Consider the following 23,169-nt stretch of genomic DNA (forward strand, 5'->3'; position numbering starts at 1 on the left):
AAGAAACTATAATTTCCTAAATAGGACTACAAATTCCTAAATGGGGATTACAAATGGCAGTCCAGAATAATGAGCAGGGATTAGTTAATTAAATTTTACCTGTGAATGCTACATTCTGTCTCTTGTTCCTGTTTTAGTTAGAAGACTAAGACATGAGTGAGTTGCTTTAAATAAAAACTATAGTGCTCTCATCTTCAAACTCAATTAAAAGTAATTACCATTTTTTAAAAACTTTTTCAAGTCAGGGAATTGCAGGATTACACTTTTGCATGTTCTCACAAGTTTCTTTCTCTTGGCATGCAAGCAAGTTGCCAGTCATCATAGAAAGTGTTTTGGCAGTACCTTCCTGACACTTCTGTGTGGGAGGTGTAAGAAGAAATAGGGAGTTTGCTCTTTGCTGCAACCATTCTTTCAAGAAGTGATTTTTGAGGTGGTTGAAGATTTCCAAAGGAGAGAATAGCAAGAGTTATAAAATGGCTTTTTAAAAAATATTTAGAGTTTTTACTATATGAGCAGTAGCCTGTTGTGAACAGACTTATGTGCTGTGTATGATCCCACTTCCACCCTACTCCAGCCTCCTAGAACCCAAATTCTGTGCCTCAGATGCTTTCAGGGAGGCTTTCCTGACTTGTGCCTGGAGTCCTTCGGGTGGGGAGCAGCCAGGAGCAGAAAGGAGTGATGCCCCAGTCACAGCTGTCTCCTCCTCAGTGACACCTACAAGCCTTGGTAAAACAGGTTTCTTTGGACTCTGCACAAATTCTGCCAGGTCTAATGAAGAGTGGATGGTCCCCACTTCCTCTGACCTCCCAGCTGTGTCTGTGTGCCTCTCCAGAGCTCCCTCCTCCCCTGCCCAAGACAGTGGTGACATACCCCAGGTGATCACAAACACCCTGTTTGTCATCCTTGTTTAAAAAACACAGCTCCCAATATGATCCCACCCCAGTCTCCTCTGTCCAAGCTGGTGTGATGCCTGTTTCTGCTCCATATCAAACCTGCAAAAAAGCAAAACCTCACAGCCCTTCCCCACGTGCATGATGGTTCACCATCAAGTACAGCTTGGGATGATGCCACTTCCCATTTTTGGAGTTTTGTGCAGGGCCAGAAGCTGGACTTGATTATCCTTGTGGATACCTTCCAGCTCAGGATATCCTGTGATTCTGATTTCTTCTTGCTTCATCCTGCCAGGAAGGGAGATATTTACAGTAATGGCCACAGCCTTGTGTGTAATCCCAGAGCACAACCTGAGTCCTTTTTGGATGAAGGCTGGAGTCTTCTTCACTGCTCTTTTCAGCAGTCTTGCCTCTTTACTTTAACCCTACCTAAGGAAGGAAGCAGCAGAGTGACACACTGTCATCATGGCCTGTGTGATGACAAATACTCTGCTGGGTGACTAAATCACTTGGTCTTCCCCATGACAGCCTTAAGCCCAAATAAAGTCTCAAGAAGGAGGAGAAAAGATGTCTTTTACAGGAACAGCAAGCAAGCAAAACTTATTTCCTGGAAAGAATGCTCTGTGTGCAAGATCTTTGATGTGTGAAGGTTTTAAAGGCACACGGAAAAAGGTAGGGGTCCAAAATCCAGACATTTTATTTTTTGAAAGAGAAATATTTTTTCCAATACTTTCAGTACATTATTTTTCCTACTTAGTTTTTTCTGTGTTTTGAGGCCACATGAGTTTCTAATTCCCAGACAACAGGATCAGAATCAAAGTCTTTTCTGTGACCCCCATTCCCCTCCACCTGCACATGGCACACTTCATCTTTCCTCCTTGCTGCCCTCCTCCTCCTTTTGCATGAGCTGCCTGGACACTTGGCTGTCATCTCACTGTCACTTGCCCCACTGAATGGAAGGGTTCATCTGCAGCAGCCAAGAACAGAAACATTGGCACAAATATTCATAAAAGTCAATTCCAAGGAAATGCAAGGAAATTGCTGTAGTTCTATTGAAACTAAATCTAAAAGATCACTCTGTGCTTCCACTTCCCTATTTCCAGCTGCCTCATGCAGACACTTCCCCTCCTTGCCTGTTTTTTGCTTCTTTGTGCCCCAGCTCCACACAGCTGCCAGACATGAGCTCTTCCCAGCCAAACTCACTCACTCTCATGGATGCTCTGCTCTCCTGGAAGGAGGCAGGTTCATTTTTCAATTCAGTTTTTACTCTCCCAAGCCATATTTCTTTCCAAAGTGTTCAAGAAGATGTGTTTACATTAAATAAAGACTTGCTCTCCTTTTTTGTTACAAATTATGACCCATATTTAGGGTTTAAGTGTGTTTTTTAACTGTTTCTACAGTTACCAAGGAGTTACACCTTCATTTTCCTCTGTTTTCTTCCCAGACATATCAGCATTAACCTTTGAATGTGAAATGTGTTTATCTGCCAAAGTTTCTAGTGGATACCAGCTCAAAAATTGACTAAAACTCTTGTCCAAACCATTAAATCAGAGAAATGCATGCAGTTCATTACTAACTCTTGTCTCTAGGCATGATGGTGATCAACTGATTTAGGCTGATTATTGGCTGGCTTGAGAGGTGTTTTGGGCTTTACAGAAGGTGTTAATATTGAGACTTGGGCTTTATTCAATGATGTGTTGAATGACTTCCAGGACTGATGTCATCTTGCAAAAAAAAAAATTCTTGAATCATCCCATGTAGTTTTAAAAACTTGAGGGTCTTTTTGCAAGAATCTCTTTATCTCACAGTTATGATAGTAGAATGCAGAAGAAGAAAAAGTCAGTGAATTTAATTTAAACAATCTGGAACTTTGTGGGGCAAGATGAAACTCTGTCCAGAAGCTGTAGTCTATAGAGTCCACTCATGGTAGCTGTATTTTAATAAGGCTGTTTCAATGAGCCATTTTGCAGATTAAATTAATTTCATATCCTTTTGACTGGCCTGATCTCCTTTGAATATGTTAAAGAAAGTATTTCCTCTGTTATTGTGCCAAATGTGGCAACAAGTTTGAGGGGTAGTGCTGAAAAGCATCTTTACTAGAATATGGAAGGGAATTCAGCTGATTCAGGTGGTTATCTTGCATAAGTAAATAAAAATAAAAGTAGCCTCTCTTCATTTAACTTTCAGCTGGAGTTCAAGTGACATGTATATACATGAATGAATATTTGTGGGCTGAAAATTTTAATTTTTCTTCTGCTGGTGAGTAAGGTGAGTGTCCAGTAGGACCTGTGCTCATTCCTCCTAAAAGCAAAAACAACACAACAGGATCTGCTGTAAAAATTGCAGCTTGGCATTCAAGATAAAATATAAACTTTTAATTTCTAAAAAATGTAATGTTAAAAAAAATATAAAAACTGTACATTTGAAATAAATACATAAACCCAACAGAAAAAAAATCATAACTCTGATTTTCTTGAAATTACTCAAACCTTCTTCAGTGACATTGAGCCCAGGTAAGAGATGAAATTGAAAAATTGAGCTACACTCTCAAAGGAGACACTGCTAGCCAGTTATTGTATCTGTCTATTGTAGCAATCATTCTATTCTACCCGTGCAATCTTTGCATGGATTCATCACCCTCCAATGTTTCTGCTGATGAAGTAAGTACCTGTACAACTGCTATTGTTAATTATTTCTGGAGGCACAGTCCTGCACTGCCATACCAAATTAGCAGGACATCCACACATGCTGGAAAAACCTCAGACCTCATTATCACCTTGTAATTCGATGGCACTTTCCAACCTTTTTTGGAAATCCATGTTTTCACTGTGAACTGTTATGTCATCTTAACAGGCAGCTTTTCTGGGTTTGAAAAAAAATCTGTGGTATGTATTTACTGGCATTAATGCAAGCTTGGAGAACTCTAAAGCCCAGAGTTTAGCAATCTCTTCTTGGTCCATTCCATCAAGGACACTTGCTTAATATGCAATCTAGGCAGTGGGTAGAAGAAGAAAATTAATCATACATACATATATAAATATATATATATATATATATGTATGTGTGTGTGTGTGTATATATATATATATATATGTATTTGTGTGTGTGTGTGTATATATATACACATACATTTATATGTATATATATATACACATACACATTAATATATATATTAATCATATATATATACATATATGTATATATGTATGTATGTAGCCTGCTCTTGAGGAGACTTTCTGCAACACTGTTGTTTAGTCACAAGTTAATAATCCTGTCACAAGATAATGAGACAGAAACACTCACAATCCATTATTTGCATTGGACATAATGATTGGTAGGGCTGTTGCACACTGAGTGATCTTGTACCAGAAAGGTAATGAATTCACATCTGTCCTCTTCAATGCTGTGAGGCATTTTCTGTGAGCCTGAAATACACACTTTCCAGGATGTCCAATTTTAGGGGGTGGTAAGATCAACTCTCTGAATTGATTGAGTCCTGATGCTGCAGGACTCGTACAAGACGTATCACTTGTACCAGGGTCAAATGCAAAGGACAGATCCACTCTTTGCCAGACAATTTATTGACACAGATGAGCTACTTTCAATCCTTGCTCAAAACCAGAACTGGCAATTTCAAATCATTTCTCTGAGACCTCCCTTTCTGGACCAATATTAACAGCAGTTTCAAGGTAGCAGATTTCAGGGCAGATTAGTTCATTTTGAAAAAGATTCAGAGAAAATTTGGCTTGCCCAGGCTGTCTAGTGAGCTTCTGAGACAAATAGAATTATCTATTCCTGGTTCTCCTGAGACTCATTTCTTCTAATCAACCAGCTACAATGCAGGTGATGAAATATTCTTCTGTGTTAATCTCTACTAACTCATTAATAGTTCTTTCAGAAACTGATTTTAGGAGGGTGTGAGGAAATTTTCAGCATATGTTGGTAACCGCCCCTCCACTTCCAACATCTGATTTTACATTTTAGTTAAAACCTGCGAAAGGAAGATTCTGTCAAATAAGTTCCTATCCTCAGTTATCACTGCTCCCACTAATAACAGAGCTTCAAAGCTTTCACTGTGGGAAAGAGGGATCCAACTGATGAACAATTCTCTCAAAATTTTTCAGCTTCCATTTCTGGTTTCAGAATAGCATGCCTGAACTACAAAATCTATAATTTCAAGAGAAGGTACTTCTTTTATAATTCTCTTATTTAGTAATTGCTGCTGCATATGCTGCTCCTGATACAGTTGACTTGATAGATCAAGGTAGCCTGGACATTTTAGTGAGGCACAGAGTAATCTTTAATTGCTATAAGCAGTACCTGTAGTTGTACTTGGGCTAGATCTAATCCTCTGGCAATTATTAAGAGAATGAAAATAGACCTTAGCTTGGGGCAGAGAGGTTGAGAAAGGAGTAGGGAACTGTGTAATCCTGAATAACCATTATCCTTATTTGTAGAAAAATTATTTCTGTTATTCACAAAGTATAATATTGAATTGTTTGTGCACTTAGCAGAAAGTAATTGTTTCAAATTATTTATGAGAAAGCATGGGGGTTTTTACATTTTGTTCCTCTTAAGTTCACTATTGAAATGTTTTAAATAGGCTCTTCCTCATTACTGCAAGTCTTCTAAATTAAAACCCAAAATTCAGCACATGTAGCTTTGCTATAAAGTAGCTGCTTTATGAGGTACCTAGCAAAATTCAGACTACATCCTGCCCACAGTGTAATGCAGGGATGTATAGGTTCCAGGCCATCAGGAAGTTTGATCTTTCAGCACTGAGTATCCTGTCTGAACTCCACAGCAAGGGTAGCACCATAAATATTTCAACAGAGACACCAAAAGGAAGCAGCATTTTATAATTCTCAGTGCTGTGTTTAACCAAAGCCAGTTTGAAGTTACAAATAAGATGTTTTTAAGTCATTCTTCTAAATAACTACCAAATCAGTTATTTTTCAGTGCTAAGCAGCCACCACCACCATCCATGGTTGTCTCTTTAGCCACTTTCTTTCTGTGGTTGTTTTCTTGCCCTTAGACAGTCCTACCTTCATTTTGAAGATGTCACAATAACTGCTTTCTCCCTGCACCTTGCACAGTTGGATTTATGATAATAGTATTGACAGCAGTTGTAAGGATGTTTTTTAAGCCTTCCTTGAGTGAGCTCCCTGCTGCACAGCAGCTTTCAATCACAAGCAGGACATAGCTGAATTATTCAGATGGGATTTCACATGCTTATTCAGTTCTGCCACGGAAGCAGTGACTGGCATGAAATCACCTTAGCAGTGGCTGCTGTGACCAGGAATAAGGAGCTGAATAGGAAGTGTCACTCCAAGCTGACTATCCTGTAACACCTCACAGAGAAAGAAGCTTTTAGGGATTGACCCTAGAGGGCTGAAATTCATCAGTCTGTCACTTCTTCCCTCCCTGTCCCTGTCTGGATTGACACTGGTGCAGGGAGAGCTTGCTGCCCTTGGGTGGTGGTGGCTAAATTTGCATTATGACTCTCAATGAGTACTTCTGTCTCTGAGGCAGTCAGCTGCACTCTCAGCCTGCCTAGTGCTGCATGGGAAGTGGCTTGGGCTCAAAGGGAACAGATGTTTGCTGTGTTGCCTATGCTGTTCACCTTTACAGATAACCAGCTTGATACCACTCGTCTCTCATAGAAGGAATTGCTCCTCTTTTTTGCAGGTGGTGGAAAGTAGGCTCTGCAGGTTTGATGTAACATTGTTTGAAATACATACCTCTTCAACAGCCTTCGAGGCAGAACAGTAATTATTGATGTTTGTTTACTTAACATAATAGTCACATTCAAACACTGCTTATTTCCTGGCTGAACTTTTTGGGTTTTGGATAACTGTTGATGTTTACATTTTAACTACTGAGCTCATTTTTTTCCTATGGATGATGCAAAACACTAACAATTTATTTCACACTCTGCATGAAGAGGTTATGGCAATGCACCTGCCTCAGGTGGGTGGTTATACACTTAATCAGCCAACATAAATTGCTTTGAACACAGCTCACTCTTGCTGGCAGCCAGCAGCAGGTGTAGATTAGATGCATATTTTGTCTCAGCTGTTCTGGTTTAAATTAAGACAACAGAAGATCAAATGTAAAGCAAGGGGCAACAGTAGTGTGATGCAAGCTCAAAAGGTTTATGCATTCAAATCATCTGGGACCAGATTCAACCACATGAACTGCAGCAGTGATGAAGTGTGTAGAACTTTCATTGAATACCAGTTGCCACTGTTCTGTTTGAAGAAACCATTTCAGATCATAAAATAAATGGTTCTTTCTCATTACCTCTATATACTCACCTGCTGAGTTTATAGAAAACTCTATCTTAGTACTTATCCCATACTCAACATTTCTAATGTAGGTTATATATAGGTTACTTGAATTCTACAGCTTTCACTATTTGCTGTGTTCAGAATTCCTTGCTTTTCTCATTAAAAGAAAGCCATGGAGTATTAATTTTTTTTCTTCAATTATTATTGAAATGACAGGTTTTATTACTTCTCCATCGTGTCTGACTACAGTGAATCTCTCCTCTGTTTCCCTAACAAAGCAAGGCTCCTACAACCATACTGTCTCAGTAGGTACATGTTTATCCCTTATGTCTAGCCACAGTGATTTTGTAACTTGTGGGCTGTTTTCAATTCAGCTTGACAGAATAGGAGAGATTGCAAAGGCAGTTTGATTATTCTAAGACTGGGAAAATTAGGGATACAAGAAGCTGGGGGAATAGGGAAGTGCTCTGAGGAAGGATTTTCAACATGACTGACTTGCCACTCCCATGAGAGGGATATCCTGTAAGGACCTTGTCTGGCAAAAAGCTTCTACTGGAGCTAAATATCAACCATGAGGTACCTGGACATCCTGATTTCTGTCATTCTGTTGATTTTGGTCACCCTTTACATCAGTCAGGAATGAGCTGGAAAATCACTCTGCCTGGTGGATGTTCTGCATCTATCCAGTTAACATTAATACAGAGACAAACCTGACTCTAGCTTCCTGTGACTCCTCTTCCTCTCTGCCTGTTCTTCCTCTCTCAGAGGAACTCTATTCTCTCTAGTCTCAGGGAGCTCTGGTATTTGTGTGGCTTAGGTTTTTTTCCTCAAAAAACCTGCAGTATTTAGTAACTAGTAATAAATGCTGCCATCCATTGCACCAGAAGCAAAGGTCCTATCCCCTGAGATCTGTAATTCCACTGCCATGAGCAGCACAGATGTACTTGAAGTTCTCTTTAGTTTAACACTATTCTTTGGTTTTGTCATTGCTAAGGTATTGCCTGTGTATCTGTGCTGTGTAGAAAAAGAAAGGAGATAAAATTTGTAGGTGGCAACATAAAGATGTGTTGGAAAACTCAGCAAAGAAGGATCCAGGTTTACTTGTGCTGAATTGCTGAAACAATATGTGAAGATAAATAGGGGGAGCAAATTCACAGGGTAAATATTTTTCCTAGTTATTAATAAATGCAGATGAAAGTGTTTAATATCCAAATGGTGTGAAAGCCACTTGCTCATTGTCATGAGTGGCATGTATTTGATAACACAAAATAAGCACCTCATCCTTCACTGCTACTCATGCATGCACAACTCTTCCCATCTAATTCAGCAAGACTAATTATCTGAATTACTGACATTAGCTTGAAGCTATGGATTTGCAGATTGAGTATTGAGTCTCTGGCTTTCAACAACTTCTTTAAAGGAATTAGTCATGTCTGAGTACAACAGATCTGTCAAATTGCATCCCCTGGCATTGTTGCAAAGCCAACCTTGTGCAAGACTGTCCTCGTGGTAATAGACAGTGGTTATCCTAACTTTATGGCTCTGACAACCCTAAAATGGCTCATAAGGGTTGGGCAGTTACCTCACCAGCTGACAGCAGATGGTGGCTGATAGCACTTCACTTTGCCTTCCACCTCACTGATGGACTTTGCCATCCCCACTGCAGGGATGTCTGCTGTCTATCTGCAAACCAGCTCCTGAACCACCCCCATTTTGGTTTAACTTGCCATGCAGGCATGAAAACTGCTGCTAATGCACAGATAGATCACAAAACTCTGCCTTGGCAGCAACAACATCAATTAGAGAGATGGGGAGAGAAGAGCAGTATTGCAGGAACTGGTTCACATGTGGTGTGGGCATCATGGCTGAAGAGTTGAGACCTCTCTGGGACCAGCAAGATGCTCAGCTGGAGCAGGTGCATCCTTGGAGCTTTACTGCATATCCACCTAAAAGGTGATGCTTACCCTTACAGTCCTGCATTTTGCTATCAGCTGAAGAGTTTCAGTAACTCTGTCATGTCTGTGCTGCTACTGAGGAAAATGCTGGAATGTTTAGAGTTTGAAGCACTAGCTTATCCAAGGCTGAACAGTGCAGAGAAGGCAGGCAGCAGGGACAGGCCATGGCTGTGTTTAACCAGTGTGGTCTTTAGTCTATACATCACTTGTCACCCATTATCTTTGAATGAACTGCTCATAATGAACTAGTGTGACTAAAGATGTGAAATCCTACATGGCAAATACTGAACTTGCACCTCATTTATCTCTTTCAGCTGTTAAATGAATTTTCAGCTTCAGCTAATGAATAATGGCAATTTCAGGCCCATTGTCCTGCGCAGGGAAATTAATAATGGCCTAAGGATAGTTTCATACCTAGGAGCATGGCAGAGATTGCCAAAAAAAGCCAGAATATGGATTTCTTTCTAGAAGATCCAACATTATCTTCAGATTTGTTCCAGTTAGTGTACAGTCCATATTCCTAAGGAATCCTGAAAACACACCATGCAGAATCTGTTCTTTGGGGATAAAAAGCAAGAAATATCACCTTCCTTCACCTCCTGCCATTAGGTTACCAAATATTTTTTTACCTCAAGAGGTCATTTTTATTCATGCAGAAATTTTGGCCAAGTTTGAAAAAGCTTTTATTTTTTAGCATTATATTAATAACATACAAAAGAAACATGGAAGCCTAATCCTCTCTTCAAAGATGTTCTGAAATAAGGTACATTAATGAATAGGAACCAGGAAACTTCCAAGTTCAGGAACGTGGCATAAAGAACATTTGTCACCAACATTTTCTTCTCAGGAAAGGAGCCATGAATGTTTCCACCATTCCTATCTCTTTGGAGTAAGGAAAAACTCACAGTAGTAGCTGTGGGTTCAGTTGGTTTTGGCATTGAAGACCGAGTAGAGAAGATTAAATGAGGAAAGAGAAACTTTGACTTGAGTGGATGTGTACTACAACACCTACTACTAGTACTTGAAAAAATGGAAATGCACTTGAACTTGCTCAACTTCTCCCCCATCCAAAGGAACTGGTTTTCAATTCTTATTCGCCTCCCAAAAATGTAGCTAAAGGAAAAGACTGAGAAATAAAAACATGGTTTTCAGTCACAGAAACAGGAATGTACATCTTTAAGCAATTGTTCAGTCAAAATAATGTTTTATCTGAAAACACTAGGCATTTTTAAACCCAACATGCTAAAAGTTCTTGGTTGGTTTTCTTCAACTTCTTGCTCAATTTACCATGACCTACATCTCAGTTCTACTTATGAATATAAAATATGCAGTATTTATGCAGAGAGCTAGTGTATTACTTTTGGGTTTAGACCCAAGTGGGATGAGATAAAGTCATCTTATCAAATACATAATGGTAAGTACATAACATGCCATATCCTAACATGGCCAGATACAAGATGTGTAGGATTTAATAGCTTTTTGCTGGAGGTGAGTCCCAGACTTCTGTAGTAGCTCCATGTAGGATCTGATGTTGTTGCTAGAAAAGATGGAATAAATTACTTTTAGAAAAAAAAAATTAAAATCGCAGAATTAATTTAAAGATCCTGTCAACAGCTGCAGTCTTCAGATCTGCCAGCTTTTGCAAATGTTTTCTTCTGGAAGTGCAGCCTCTGAACCAGATTCCTGCATAGGTTGTATAGGCTTTCCATTTCAGAACTATCATTAATCAGGAAAAATAGGTTTGAAAAGAATTGTTCTGCTTTATCCATAATGTTTTTTGTAAATTCTAGCTTGATGCTTCTTTGCTACTACATGGCTGCTAAAAAACTCTGGATGTCAATTCCTGTCACATTAGCATTGGAAAGTTTATTTCAGTCTGTGAGTTAACTAGCCTTGCTTTGAAATCATAAACATATTTCAGTGGGAGTGCCTGTAAATGTGTTTATGTAAGTGGCTTTAATCCTGTCATACAACAATCATTAGGATTATCTTTCTGGAGGCATAACTCATCCTGGAATCTGCCTGGCAGCTGCTGTGATCACAACCATCAGGCTCATGGATGCACAACCAGTAATTAGACACAGTCAGGGCTTCCTCTATGAGGAATTTTTCTGATGGGAAAGACAGTGGGGTTTTTTCAGAAAACCGGGTAAAGTGTCTTCAGGTAAATTTATGATAAGGGAGAAATGACTGCTGCAATCCACTGATATCAGTATTAGAAATTGTAAGTGAATAACCTGGTGCTTCCTTCCAGTTGCCCAAGGGCACCAGCTGAAGCCTCAGCAGGAGGGAAGGTAAATTATGGCTTTTAGCTATTCTCTCCTACTTGGCTTCTGCTCAGAGTGAGTGAAACTGGCGTCACCTTTCAGGTGGAACAGTCCTGGAAAGCTCACTCTGAACCTCTCCAAGTCAAATTCCTATCTTATAAAAAATAAAAGTTCTTTTCAAAAGCTGCATTTCAAAATGAAACTCATTTTCAAAAAGAAAGGTACTTTTAAGACAATAAAATTCAAAACATATTCAATTCAAATTAAATTAGAAGAAGTTTACCCATTTTCCTATTGGTGCTTTCAATCAGACTGACAGATTGCTATTTTAGTAACTATTTTAAGCACTGAAACTGTATAAGTTTATTTCTACCCACTCCTGTCCATTTTTAAGGACTGCAGTATCTTCACAGATAGAAGAGTGTTCCACAGGAATAATGTGTATATTGTGCTTGTCCAACTGAATCACTTAGTAATTATTCCCTAAATCTGACAAAATTTTGTCCCCAAAATGTCCAGTTTTAGCACAATCCTTAACAATTTCTCTGAGACAGTTTGCAACACTTCATTTCACATACTCCTGTGCTGATCTATAAATACTGCTTTTACCAACTGGTATGTCTCATTCTCTGTTTTGTTCTGCTGAGGTTTTATTCCACACTGAATACGGTTTTGTTACTGAAATAGATGGAGTTTTTATCTTTTATTTTTCTCCTCAGGAATTGCTTTCTGTCTGCTTTTTAAATCAACTCTATAGGAAGCAGTTTAGCTTCTGTGGACTTTTAAAAGGATATATATTCTTTAAGCTCTTAATGAGCTTTCCCAAAACAAACTCAAAAAAGAGCTCTCCACAGCAAAATGACCGCATATAAATAACTATTAAACTCGGACAGTAGAAACAAATCTTCTCAAAATTTTTCAAAGTATAATTGGGTTTTTACTGTGCTGGGTTATGACACTACAAACCAATTGTCAGCAGTGTTGTGTGGGTCAGTTTTACTTACTGAGGTGCACTCAGGCTCTGAGTTTACAAAATGCTCTGTTGAGAAGCCCCATCGAGCGCGGCTGTCGAGGGATCGAAGGCAAAACGGTCCAAGCCCATGTAGTATTGTGCTGTTTCCCTCAAAGCTGCCAATGATTCACTGATCTGAAGCAGATCAAAACACAAAGGAACATTCTGAGCTTTGCTCCTGATTAAATACAGTCTGTGGCTGCCGAGCAGCCTTGCCCGTGTTGGTAAATCAGAAAAATTTTCCTCCCTTGACCCAAAGGATTTATGTTACACTTAATTCCAGATCTGTGCTTTCTTTTTCTCAGAAGGTGGTACAAGGGAAGGAAGAAGGTACCTGCTCAGCCACAGTGTATCCCCAGGTGTTCTGGCTGCTGCCTGAGTCCCAGTGGCTCGGATAATACGGGATGTGTCGCTTGAGCCATATGAACTGATTCGGTGATTCTTCTGTCCTAAAGGGTGCTCCAAGGACACTTGAAACTGAAGCTGATAAATATTTGTATTATCAGAAAAAATATGCCACAATGGGCACTTCAAAAATATGCTTATATCTACAGAAAATGGTTTTGAATCTGTAGTTTATTTAATAGAAATCAAAGGTGGCCCTACCTTAGATAAGCAGAAAGAAACTGGTTTTTAGGCCTGGAGTTAATAAAACAAATGCTCTAAAACATTATTTTGCTGTTGAATCTGAAGAAAATAAAGTCACACTCTAATTAAGGCACTAATTTATTTTAATGCAAAATTTTGTTCCAAAAATCCTCTTAGGCTGTAATTGCTCAAGTCTCAGGTGTTCTGAAAGCCTAAAGTTTTTTATAATAACACAAACCCTACCTATGAATTAATCTATGGTTCTGAACCTCCTGGCTTATATATGATATTTATCCTCATTAGTATCAGCATAGAAATTGCATGCTTGGAAATTACTATCTGAACCGAAGATATTACACTTCCAATCTTGTTATTGCATTGCTTCAGAGAGCTTCTGAGGTCACCACAGATGCAGAAGGAGTCTGCAGATCCTGAAAAATGTATTCTTGACAAGAAAAAGGCCAGAATACCTCTTTAGCTTCATATGAAAGGCACTCTACAGAAAAGCATTCTTTTCATTTTAGTCTCGAGTGTTTGAGACATAAATTAATTTTGAGACATAAATTAATTTTGAGACATAAATTAATGTGAGGCTAAAAGAGTCCAAAATAGAATGTCAGTCCAAATCACACAATTTTTAATGAACCACTGATCAAGGTTGAGCTCAGATTCATCAGCTGAGCTGAGGCCAGTGACTGTAAACAGCTGTGCTTCAATTTAGTGATGTGGGTTTAAATGGACACCTGAAGGTGACCTGCACATACTTGGAACAGATGGGCCAAGAACTTGAACCCTTGTCTATTATGTCTTAGAGCAGGAGCTCAGCAGGGCAAGCTATCACCTCACCCACAGCTCTCTAGTGCCCTGATTCCTGAATTTCTAAGGGGAAAATCTAACTGGGATTAAAAATAAAATGTTTGCTTTCATGGGCAATGTTCAGCTGAATCCAGTTCATTCGTAATTATTGTTGTTATTTCCTGATCATCCACAATATAATTGCTTTTCAGTTTTTTTAATAGAAGAAATTTTCTGCTGAATGCATGTAGGTAGAAGATATGTGAGCTAGTGTGATTGCTGCTCCCTTTCACTTTGTTTTTCAGTGACAAAAATGCTTAAAAAGAAAATAAGAAAAATCTTGGTTATACAGTAATGAAAAAAAAATAAAGTGAGGGTGGTTGTCATCTTTGCTCTTAATATAGGTGTCAAAGAGTACTTTAGAAAACTTTCTTAGGAAGCAATCACAGTCCCAGCAGTTCCTCCCTACTTCAGTTTCTTCCTATTCCAAGTTATAATCATAAACTGGAGGTAGAAGTTTTAGGGTAGGGAGCTTTCAAGGAATACCATCTTCAAAAGTGTTACCAGCTCCATGGAAGAAAGTAAGTTCAGACAATTGGTGGAAGGCTGGGAAAGAAGAGAATATATTTCATGCATATGTCTATTAAGCTGCTATACTTATATTCTAGAGCTGCACAAGAGAACACTAAGCTTGTGCCAAATTTCAGTATTTCTCTGGCAATTTACTATTTTCCAATAGAAAAATATATGACCTGTTAATTTCTCTTTAGCAAATTTGGGGTGTTTTTTTAATTATTAAATATTTTTTAAGCTCATGAACTGGGATCAGAAATTGACTCATTAAAAGGCTTCCATTTTCTTTAAATGTACATATAGTTTCTAAGGGCCATTAAACATTACATTTTATCACCAATATGTGCTCTTAAAAAAAAAAGAAGATCATTAAGCAGCTCTGCTTCTTGTGGGTCTTTTGTTTGGTTGGGTTTTTTTTTTTGTTTGTTTGTTTTGTTTTATTTTTTTTGCTGCCTGCATCTTCAAAAATGAGGTTGTCATTCCACTGGTGGGACAGAGGTTTTGTCTTGGCTACTGTGGTGCAGAGAGCTGCATCTTCAGGGTATTATATGTCAATTTTTGATATACAGCCTGCTCTGGCTGCATCTGTATTCAGTGAGAAATGCCACCCCTAACTATGCTAAGTATTCACTTTGATTGAAGTGCACTTGCCTGCTCTGAGGAGAGCCAGGTATGCCAGCTCTGCTCTTGGCTTTTGTTGCCACTGTTGACACCCAGTTCTTATTCTTTTCTAGCTGTATTTCATCTCCTGGGAGCTATTTTGCAGGACTTGTCCCCAGCTGCTGGGGCACTCCAGAGCTGCATAAGTACCAAAAGAAAATCAGGTAAGTGCCTTTATACATCACCTAATCCTCTCTTTGTCTTGCTGTAAAGATCACTGTAAGTCTCTGAGCATGGCAAACTTCATTCACCTCTGGAAAAACTCCAGAGAGATCATTTCCAGCATAACCAGAATTAGCCCTGTTGGTCTTTCCCTGTGGCTCACAGATAAATATGGAGCACATTTGCTCTTGCTCTGGCAGAGCTCAGAGAAATCAAGGTCTTCACTTAGCTCTAATGTAGACCTAGGGTCATCAGACCAGCTGTCTCCATCTGAGTAGCCCCTCTGAATACAGATTTCATCAAATGAATTATGTCTTTCATCAATCTAAGTTTCTTGCCCTGGGTGTAATTTTCCCCCTCCTTTTGAAGAGCCTAGCAAAATATTGTGGAAGGGTTTGCTTTATAAAGACAGAGTATTCCTGAAGGAGTGCACCTTGCAGAAGATTAGCATACAAACCAGGAGACTGGAATTTCAGAACATCTGATGTGAGACTAGAGGGAGTTAGGAGCAGGTGGGTAATGTTAATAAAATGGTTCATAATGCATAAAGTTGAGCTGCAAAAAAAGATGAAGAATTTCAAGTTGTACTGAAACAGTTAACTCACCATGAAGAGCAACCAGACACATTGAATGGGGATTTTTTTATTCAACACTGTTTTCCTCTCTTAGATATGTGATTTGAAAAACATTTTTAGATATATATGTCCCACTGGGAAAATAGGAGGAATGTGTCTGGAAGGTGAACTATTGCTGAGGTTGTGTCAGCTGTTACCAGTTAATGTTTCCTTCCATCATCTCTTGAAGATTCACTCAGTGTTCTCACATGAAAAGCAAATTATAGAAAAAATTGGCTGGTTTTAGCAAGCAGATGCTTAGCTCATGTAATTATTGCCTTCAGCAGATAGTTTTGTCTATCCTGTGCACCTAAAGACATTGTCCAGAGGGAAAACTGTTAGTCTAAGTCATTATTGCTACCATGCCTTCTAATTTTGGATTACTATGATCTGAGACTAAACTTGAGGAGAGATGGTGGTACTTATCATCTTTGTCAAAAAAGCAAAAGTGCACTTAATCCAGCTTTGAGTATATAAAAAAAACCCAAACCAATGACAAAAGTCTGATTATGAAAAGGCATATCAAATATCTTGGAATGTCAAAGTAATAGTAAAAAATATCACAGTGTAGCAAGCAAACTGCACTCAAAATAGAAAATCAACCTGGATACATCTTAAGTTACTGTGCTTTAAAATCTCTTCATCCTAGACTGGAATGGAAGCATATCTCTCTTTACAAAGATAGATTTCTAGAAAGCAACATATTCAGCTGGGTGCAGCCACAAAATCTTCCCAGGAAGACATTTTTTTCTATCAACTGAATGTGCAATGATCCACTTAATCACACAGTCAGAAAGGTGAGTATGGGATTAAGGTTTTACACATTTGCCTGCTAAGGGACCTATTTAATTGATATACATTTTGTTCTGCAAAAGTTATGTAGCAAGAGCCATTGTGTGCTTAGTGGTCTGGAGACAGCAGGCAGGCCACCATTTGGACATCTAATAGCAGAATTTAAAGATAAAAACACAAATATTCAAACTTGCCTTAGTATAAGATGTGCTGCTTCTTCCCCTCACTACCCCAAAGCCTGTTTTTATCCAGATCAGCAGTATTGTATAAGATAAGAACAAGCATCTCTAAGCTGAGGACCAGAATTTTCTCCCTGGTGTGCATCTATCACAGGGAAAAGTGGTTTATCTCTGATTTGTTGTGATATTTATAAAAAAAAACTGTCAATTATTTAGCAGCACTTCAAACACTCTCTGTGCACACTATTGTTTCTCCCTAGTTTCTGAAGATTTGTGAGTTTCTGACAACCTGAAAACATATTGCTTAAGTTAATAAATGGAATTTCAATGTCAAAAGTTGGCAACTTTAAGTCTAATAACTCTTCTAATTATCAGCTATGGTGACTTTCTGGTCAAAATAGCTCATGGAGGTAAAGCTGCCAGTCTTATCAGCTCTTTAGGACAGAGCTTGGACAGAGGCTAAACTTGGACAGGGCTAAACTTCAACCTTGCTGAGGTGGCAGCTGCTGACGTGTTGGGAACTTTGAAAAAGTAAATCAAGTCTGCAGCTCAGGTGTGTTTCCTAAGGCTAGAAATGAGCCAGAATGGGCCACCTCCTGACCATGTTTCAGCTATCTGACTTTCTAAATCTGAATTCACAAAATCAGGCCATAGGATTCAGTTTGAGGACTCAGAATACCACAGTACAACAGCTGAGAAAAACGTGCTTCTCTCCTCACTCAAGTATTTCTCTGGATTATGTGGCATTCCATGTAAATGAAGATGTGGTTATCTGTCAGTACACTGCATAAATGGCTGGATGGCAGCAAGGATAGACTTGTGGATCCTGCAGGCCACCTCTGGCCCAGGTATCACCATTTTTCAGTTGAAAAGTGAAATTATACTAAAGTCTAACACCTGCATATTTTTTTTCAAATTATTAAAAAATGTTTTCATGTACATAGGCCTTGTATCCTGGAGTGTTTGGATGGTAACAAGCCTTGGAATAGAATTAAATCAGTACAATTTGCTAATTCCTATTGACAGCGAGATTTAAAGTCACCAATTGTTAAGTACTTCAACTCTTTCCATATCAACCAGTCTTTGAAATTTTGGCCTCATTTTTTCTTTTCCAAGCTTGAAGTAAAATAGATTTTCTTCTTTGACAATTCTTAATTTTATATCCCAGGACACAAGAGCTCTCTGGTTCAAGAGATGTCCTTAACAATCCTTAGAGCTACATCATCAGCCACATTCCCTCATCAGCAAAGGCAGAGAAGCTACAGATACTTAATGCAGAATTAGCTATTGAACATATGCAATATGTGTGATGATGCCAGGGGTCAGGACAGTTTTCAGGTATGGGTAAATAGCAAGGCAATTTGGCAAAAATCCTAGATAATCCTAGTGAAGGAGCTACTTCTACTGCAGCAAAGTATTAGAAAAAGCCCCAGTCCATTGGCCACTCACTGGGTCCTGTTGAGATTTCCTTTCTGCATCCATATGTGGCAAAACACCCCAATCAGACACCTGAGAGACTTCAGCAATTATCTCAGTGCAAAGACATCACATTCCTACCCCATCCCTTGCTGCTGCACTCTCCAGAGGCAAAAGCAAAATGTCCAGAGACCCTATTCCCAGCTCTGTGACTGTGGTTTACTATGGGGAGTGATTTAGAGCAGCTGAATTGAGAGCATGAAGAAGAATAAGGCTCTCATAAGAATCTTATAATCTCTGTTTTACTTCACCACCACCTTCATTGTTGCTGGAAGGATTCACAGTTAATGAAAAACTGAACTGATTGTGATCAATGAAACTTTTAACAGCTCATTAAAAACGAGTAATAAGTAGTTCTCCATGTATTTTGAAGAAAAGAAATCTGGGAAAGAGGGTAAACAAGACAAGAAACATCAAAGAGATGAAAGCATAGTCTTCATAAAGGAGGAGCTGGCTGCAAGCTGCTGTGCTCCCAGCTCAGCCTCAGGTGACACAGTGTTAGAAATTGCCTTCAGTGGAAAGGAGATGAAGTTCAAAAAGATAGGCCCAGGAATTGTCCCAGTTCAACTGCAGATCAGGAAGGACAAATAAGGAGAAAAGGTTTATAGGTGAGCTCACACTTGCAGAAGAGACAAAGTCCCTTTCCATTTCCTCATTTTCCTTAAGAGCCTGACTGCTGCCAAAACTTGGGTTCATATGGCATGGAAGTGAATTCAACCCATGAGAGAGATTATACCTGACTGTGGTCCCAGTTTACAAAATCTTTTTCAATCATCCACAATTAATCATTGTGTCCCTCATTCTGCCTCAGCTATTCACATCATATATTTACTGCATGTGTATTGGAGCACTCAAATCTAAGAAATGCTTTTAATGCATGCATGTGGATAAACTATCTTGTCAAGACGCAGGCAATCACTTGGGAAGTCAGCTGTCACTTACTGCCTGCCTGGTTTGTTTTAATTTTGTGAGAAACAAATTAATCTTGCAGCATGAGCATCACTGATCATTCACTGTGCCGGCCTGTGCTGGTTTGGGAAGAGCATGTGGTAGCCCTGACCCATCCATTTTCCCTCTGGTCCAAGTTTTACAGGTTGAGTCTTGATTGCAGATGCTGTGATTACACAGTTCTGTGGATGATCAGCATTGAGACAGCCTGAGTGCTTTAAAACAATCAGTCTCCTTAAGAAATTCAAGTCAGGCGTTCAAAAAATCACTTGTGAAATAGATTATTTTGGGTCCTTATAAATGCATGTGAAATTGTTTCCTACAAACAATAAATGTTGAGATAAGAATCATATTTAGAGAAGATTTCACAGAAACAGCATCAAGCTCTTTTTACAATTTTAACATTTCAGGAAATCATTCTATAAGAATGCATCCTTCCTTCTTATACATGAGCAGTAAAAGGCTCAAAAGGAGTCACAAGGAGCAGAATCAAACAAATTTCACAGAATTTGCCATGCAATCTTGTGCTCACCCACTCTGCTGTATGTCCCTGCTGCAGTGATTTCCAGTTAATTTTCTTCCATTGGTGCTTTTCTGCTGGTAACACAGCAGTTTTTGCCAGCTGACTATTCAACAAGCCTGAAGGGACATGAGATAGGATGCCAGGCACTTACCTGTAAGCAGCAGAGCAGACACCAAAATTGGAAACATTTTCAGGGACATGGCAAATTATTCAGAAAGGGTTTCTTTTGTAAAGTGAAGAGAATGATACAGTTTTATACTTTGCTATCTTCAGGTCTATAAATCATTTACCAGATACGTGTAAAGGATTGGTTCAGGCAGAGGGCAGGGTACAATGCTTAGTTCAGATTTGTCCTGTGTGGCTCTGTTTGTACACTTTGGACTTTGCAAGCTGAGCCTCTAATGAGCCATCATGGCTCATTATTGTCTGGATGTATTTACTTCTTTGTAAGTTCAATGATGCAAAACAGCACATTGGGCTTGTTCTATGAGCATTTGACCAGTAAGCCTCAGTCATTCAGTCTTTTGCATGACTATTTGCCCCTCATCCTGGTGACAGGCACAAGCAGTTTATAGTTTGGTGTGAATACCAATGGTGTTTGAATCCACCTGCTCTGAGAGCAGTGCCAGAGTATGCCATATATTTCAGCTGCATGCTGCTTGAGTTAAGGCAATAAATGTATGATAAAATTGACTGAAAAAGCACTAAGCAGGGAAGGAGGGAAGAAATCTGGTTTCTGACCTGAACCAGGGTGACCTGTTGCCTCCAGCTGGTGTTAGGACTCTGTAATGTGGGGCACTACGAGTTCACGCTGCCTTACCTTTCCCACCTGCCCGGTTACCTGCTGCCTTTTGACACACAGCTCACCTGTTGGCAGCAGCAGTGGCACTGCAGAGCAGTTTATCTGCTGAGCTCACCTCCAGGGCGATAAGGGAGGGAGCAGCCGAGCTGCGTCCCACGCTGGCGGCTGCGCTCCGCAGTCCATCACAGGCGTGCCTGCCCTCCGGCTCCCACGTCAGGATGGACCCTGCTGACCTCACAGGGCAGGGACCACACTCCCTGCTGAGGGGCAGCAGCACCTCATCCTCATCCTCATCCTCACAGGCAGCCACCCAGGCCAGAGACTGCATGCAGTTTGCTGGGAAGCAAAAGAGTGTCTAATTATGTGGTTACAAAGCTGAATAGTTTTTTGTTACACACAGGTGGGTTGGAGGGGATGCTGCTGAACAGTGCAATCCTTAACCTTGCTGTAGGTCATGTCAAAAATCCAGTATTATTTGAGTATTGTTCTAAAAGATAATAATCAATCCATCCACCCTAGGTAGCAAATTAAGTGTGGAGGCGGGTGTTCTGCATTCTGATGCCATATCAATAACAAATATTAACTAGCCAAACTTATGATCAGTTTCCCCACCTCTGAGCTACTATTATAAATGTTAGATGTCAGCTTTCTTGTGGACTAGAAAAAAGGTGTAATGACTGGGATGTTTGCTAATAGGTGACATAGAGATCTCCAGAACAGTAGATCCCCCAGAAATAAGTTCCAGGAAAGCATATAGGTTATCCTTTCACCTCACATACTTGTGGGCCATTGCCTCTACCTATTCCACACTTTTCTCTTAAATGGGCTGGCCTTTCTATTGGAGATTTCCTCACAGTTCCTGATACAATGACTGGAAGAACATGGTGGAGTGTTATTTTACATTTATTGCAGTCATGTCTTCTTTAGTGTTCAGCCTGCTCACAGAGACCACTGCTAGTGATATGGCACAGGTGGAGAGACAAGAACAGCCAGTAATAGATCACAGGGAGGCATGCTGGGCTGGCAACAGAGACCAAGTCACCTACTCCTCCTGTTTCCTCTTAGGAATCAAGAGGAAGAGATGAGAATGGTTTTTCAGGAGCAGGAGTTGAAGAAGTGGTGAAATGGTTAGATCCCAACTGATCCTGAGTAACCTAGGTCCAGGCTCCCAGAACTTAAAGACAGCCTTGCTCCCATGATTTCCAAATAAAACCTGGAGAATATGACTTGTCTATATCCTTTACTGATGAAGCCTTGAGTCTGTTATAGGAAAAGTCCTCTTTGAGAGGCACAATATCTTCTGGTAGGGTCACAAAACATGGTGGGAGTGTTGCAATGCCTGGATTTGGCTCTGAGTTCAGAACACAAGGCTTTCTCTGCTGTAGAGTGGAGCAGTGGTCAGCCAGAGTAGGCTATGATACAAGATCTGGGAAGCAGCTAAATTACAGATGGCATATCCCCAGAACACAGAGATCCATGACATCTGAACACTCCTCCAGTTCTCCTTTGTTTCATCCTCTATCCTGCCCTGTTTGTTTCTTTGATTGAGGCCTTGCTCTTGGCTCTGTCTTGTGCAGGCTGCCCAGCTCTGCATTCTTCCCCTGACACGTCCTTCCTCTTGTTGTGCACTTTGCAATTTCACATAAAATGACGTTATGCCCATAAAACCCAACATCTTTAGACTTTATAATTTATAAGTCTGTAATGAGGAGAGTGGCTCTCCCTCCTCCTTCCTTTGGTGTTCCCATATCCACAAGGTGTGTTCAGCTCTCAGGGTCACTCCCTCCCTCCCTCCTACCCCAGTCCTGCTCTTGCCCAGTCTCACTTCTCTCCCAATAGCCAATGTTTTCCCTGAAGCCCTGCAATGTATACATAATTTGGGGCTTGTATATGCCCTACTGGCTCACATACAAAAATTTCCAGAAGACAGTTCTTAGCAGCTCTTTGAGGGCATTATATAGGCAATCTGATATCACTAAAAACCATGAAAAGCATGAATTTATTCATTGAATGTAAAATTTTAGCTGTTAATCACTAACAGATATGCAGGCTGCAGTTTTTTGGAAGATTTGTTACTTGGCCCAGTGGCTCAAATTTTCATATGGAGAAATGAATCATTGTGTCATTCTCTTATGATGCCCTCCCTTTCCTGTCAGAATTCTATTCCCTACTTTAAAGCATGGGAAGCTTAGTCAAAGGAGTTGTCATCAGAATATTCAGTGTAAATTCAACTTCCTCACATACATCCTTATCTCATTTGCAGAAATTATCAAGATACCAGCTGAAGTGGTTCCAAAAATTTCAGCTTGATGCAGATACCTGACATAGTGAAAAAAAAAAAAAAAAAAAAAAAATTAAAAAAAGCTAAGACCAAACTATATACTTTTAAAAGAGTTATAGATGAGTGAAAGTAGGATTATCTGAAGGGACATTTTAGGCAATCTACAATGCTACCAGACTTACCAATAAGGTGTAGGCCAGACTTCAAACATCAGAACTCTGTTAGGGAAAGGTAAGATAATTTTTCCTTTTACGTTTCATAACCTTAGACAGTACATCACCATTTCAGGGGAAATATCTGTGTTTTTCCCATAATAGTATAAATTATTTTTCTTTAAGGAAAAAGAGCAAAACCTCAAACCT

The 23,169-nt window shown here is 39.6% G+C and overlaps 1 protein-coding gene across 2 annotated transcripts; it reads right to left on the bottom strand.

The window, feature by feature from the left end:
* Positions 1–2,211: 2,211 nt before the first annotated feature.
* C1H3orf85 (chromosome 1 C3orf85 homolog) lies at positions 2,212–20,013 on the bottom strand. 2 transcript variants are annotated; one of them, XM_056495676.1, is made up of 4 exons: positions 19,876–20,013; positions 12,749–12,897; positions 12,407–12,549; positions 2,212–3,191 (listed from the first exon to the last, which is right to left on the bottom strand). In XM_056495676.1, exons 1-3 carry the CDS (start codon positions 19,922–19,924, stop codon positions 12,430–12,432), a joined length of 318 nt encoding a protein of 105 aa, XP_056351651.1. In that variant the 5' UTR covers positions 19,925–20,013; the 3' UTR covers positions 2,212–3,191; positions 12,407–12,429. The 2 variants fall into 2 exon arrangements, with proteins under 2 accessions (XP_056351651.1, XP_056351648.1); XM_056495673.1 differs by lacking the exon at positions 2,212–3,191 and adding an exon at positions 9,802–10,672.
* Positions 20,014–23,169: the final 3,156 nt, after the last annotated feature.

The sequence above is a fragment of the Oenanthe melanoleuca genome, chromosome 1, assembly GCF_029582105.1.
Source record: "Oenanthe melanoleuca isolate GR-GAL-2019-014 chromosome 1, OMel1.0, whole genome shotgun sequence".
Taxonomy (NCBI): domain Eukaryota; kingdom Metazoa; phylum Chordata; class Aves; order Passeriformes; family Muscicapidae; genus Oenanthe; species Oenanthe melanoleuca.

Coding starts and splice junctions, on each gene's coding strand:
- C1H3orf85 (XM_056495676.1), bottom strand. CDS start 19,924: ATGTCCCTGAAAATGTTTCCAATTTTGGTGTCTGCTCTGCTGCTTACA. Junction 12,898..19,875: donor GTCTGCTCTGCTGCTTACAG/GTAAGTGCCTGG, acceptor AATATTTATCAG/CTTCAGTTTCAAGTGTCCTT. Junction 12,550..12,748: donor GATACACTGTGGCTGAGCAG/GTACCTTCTTCC, acceptor GATCTGCTTCAG/ATCAGTGAATCATTGGCAGC.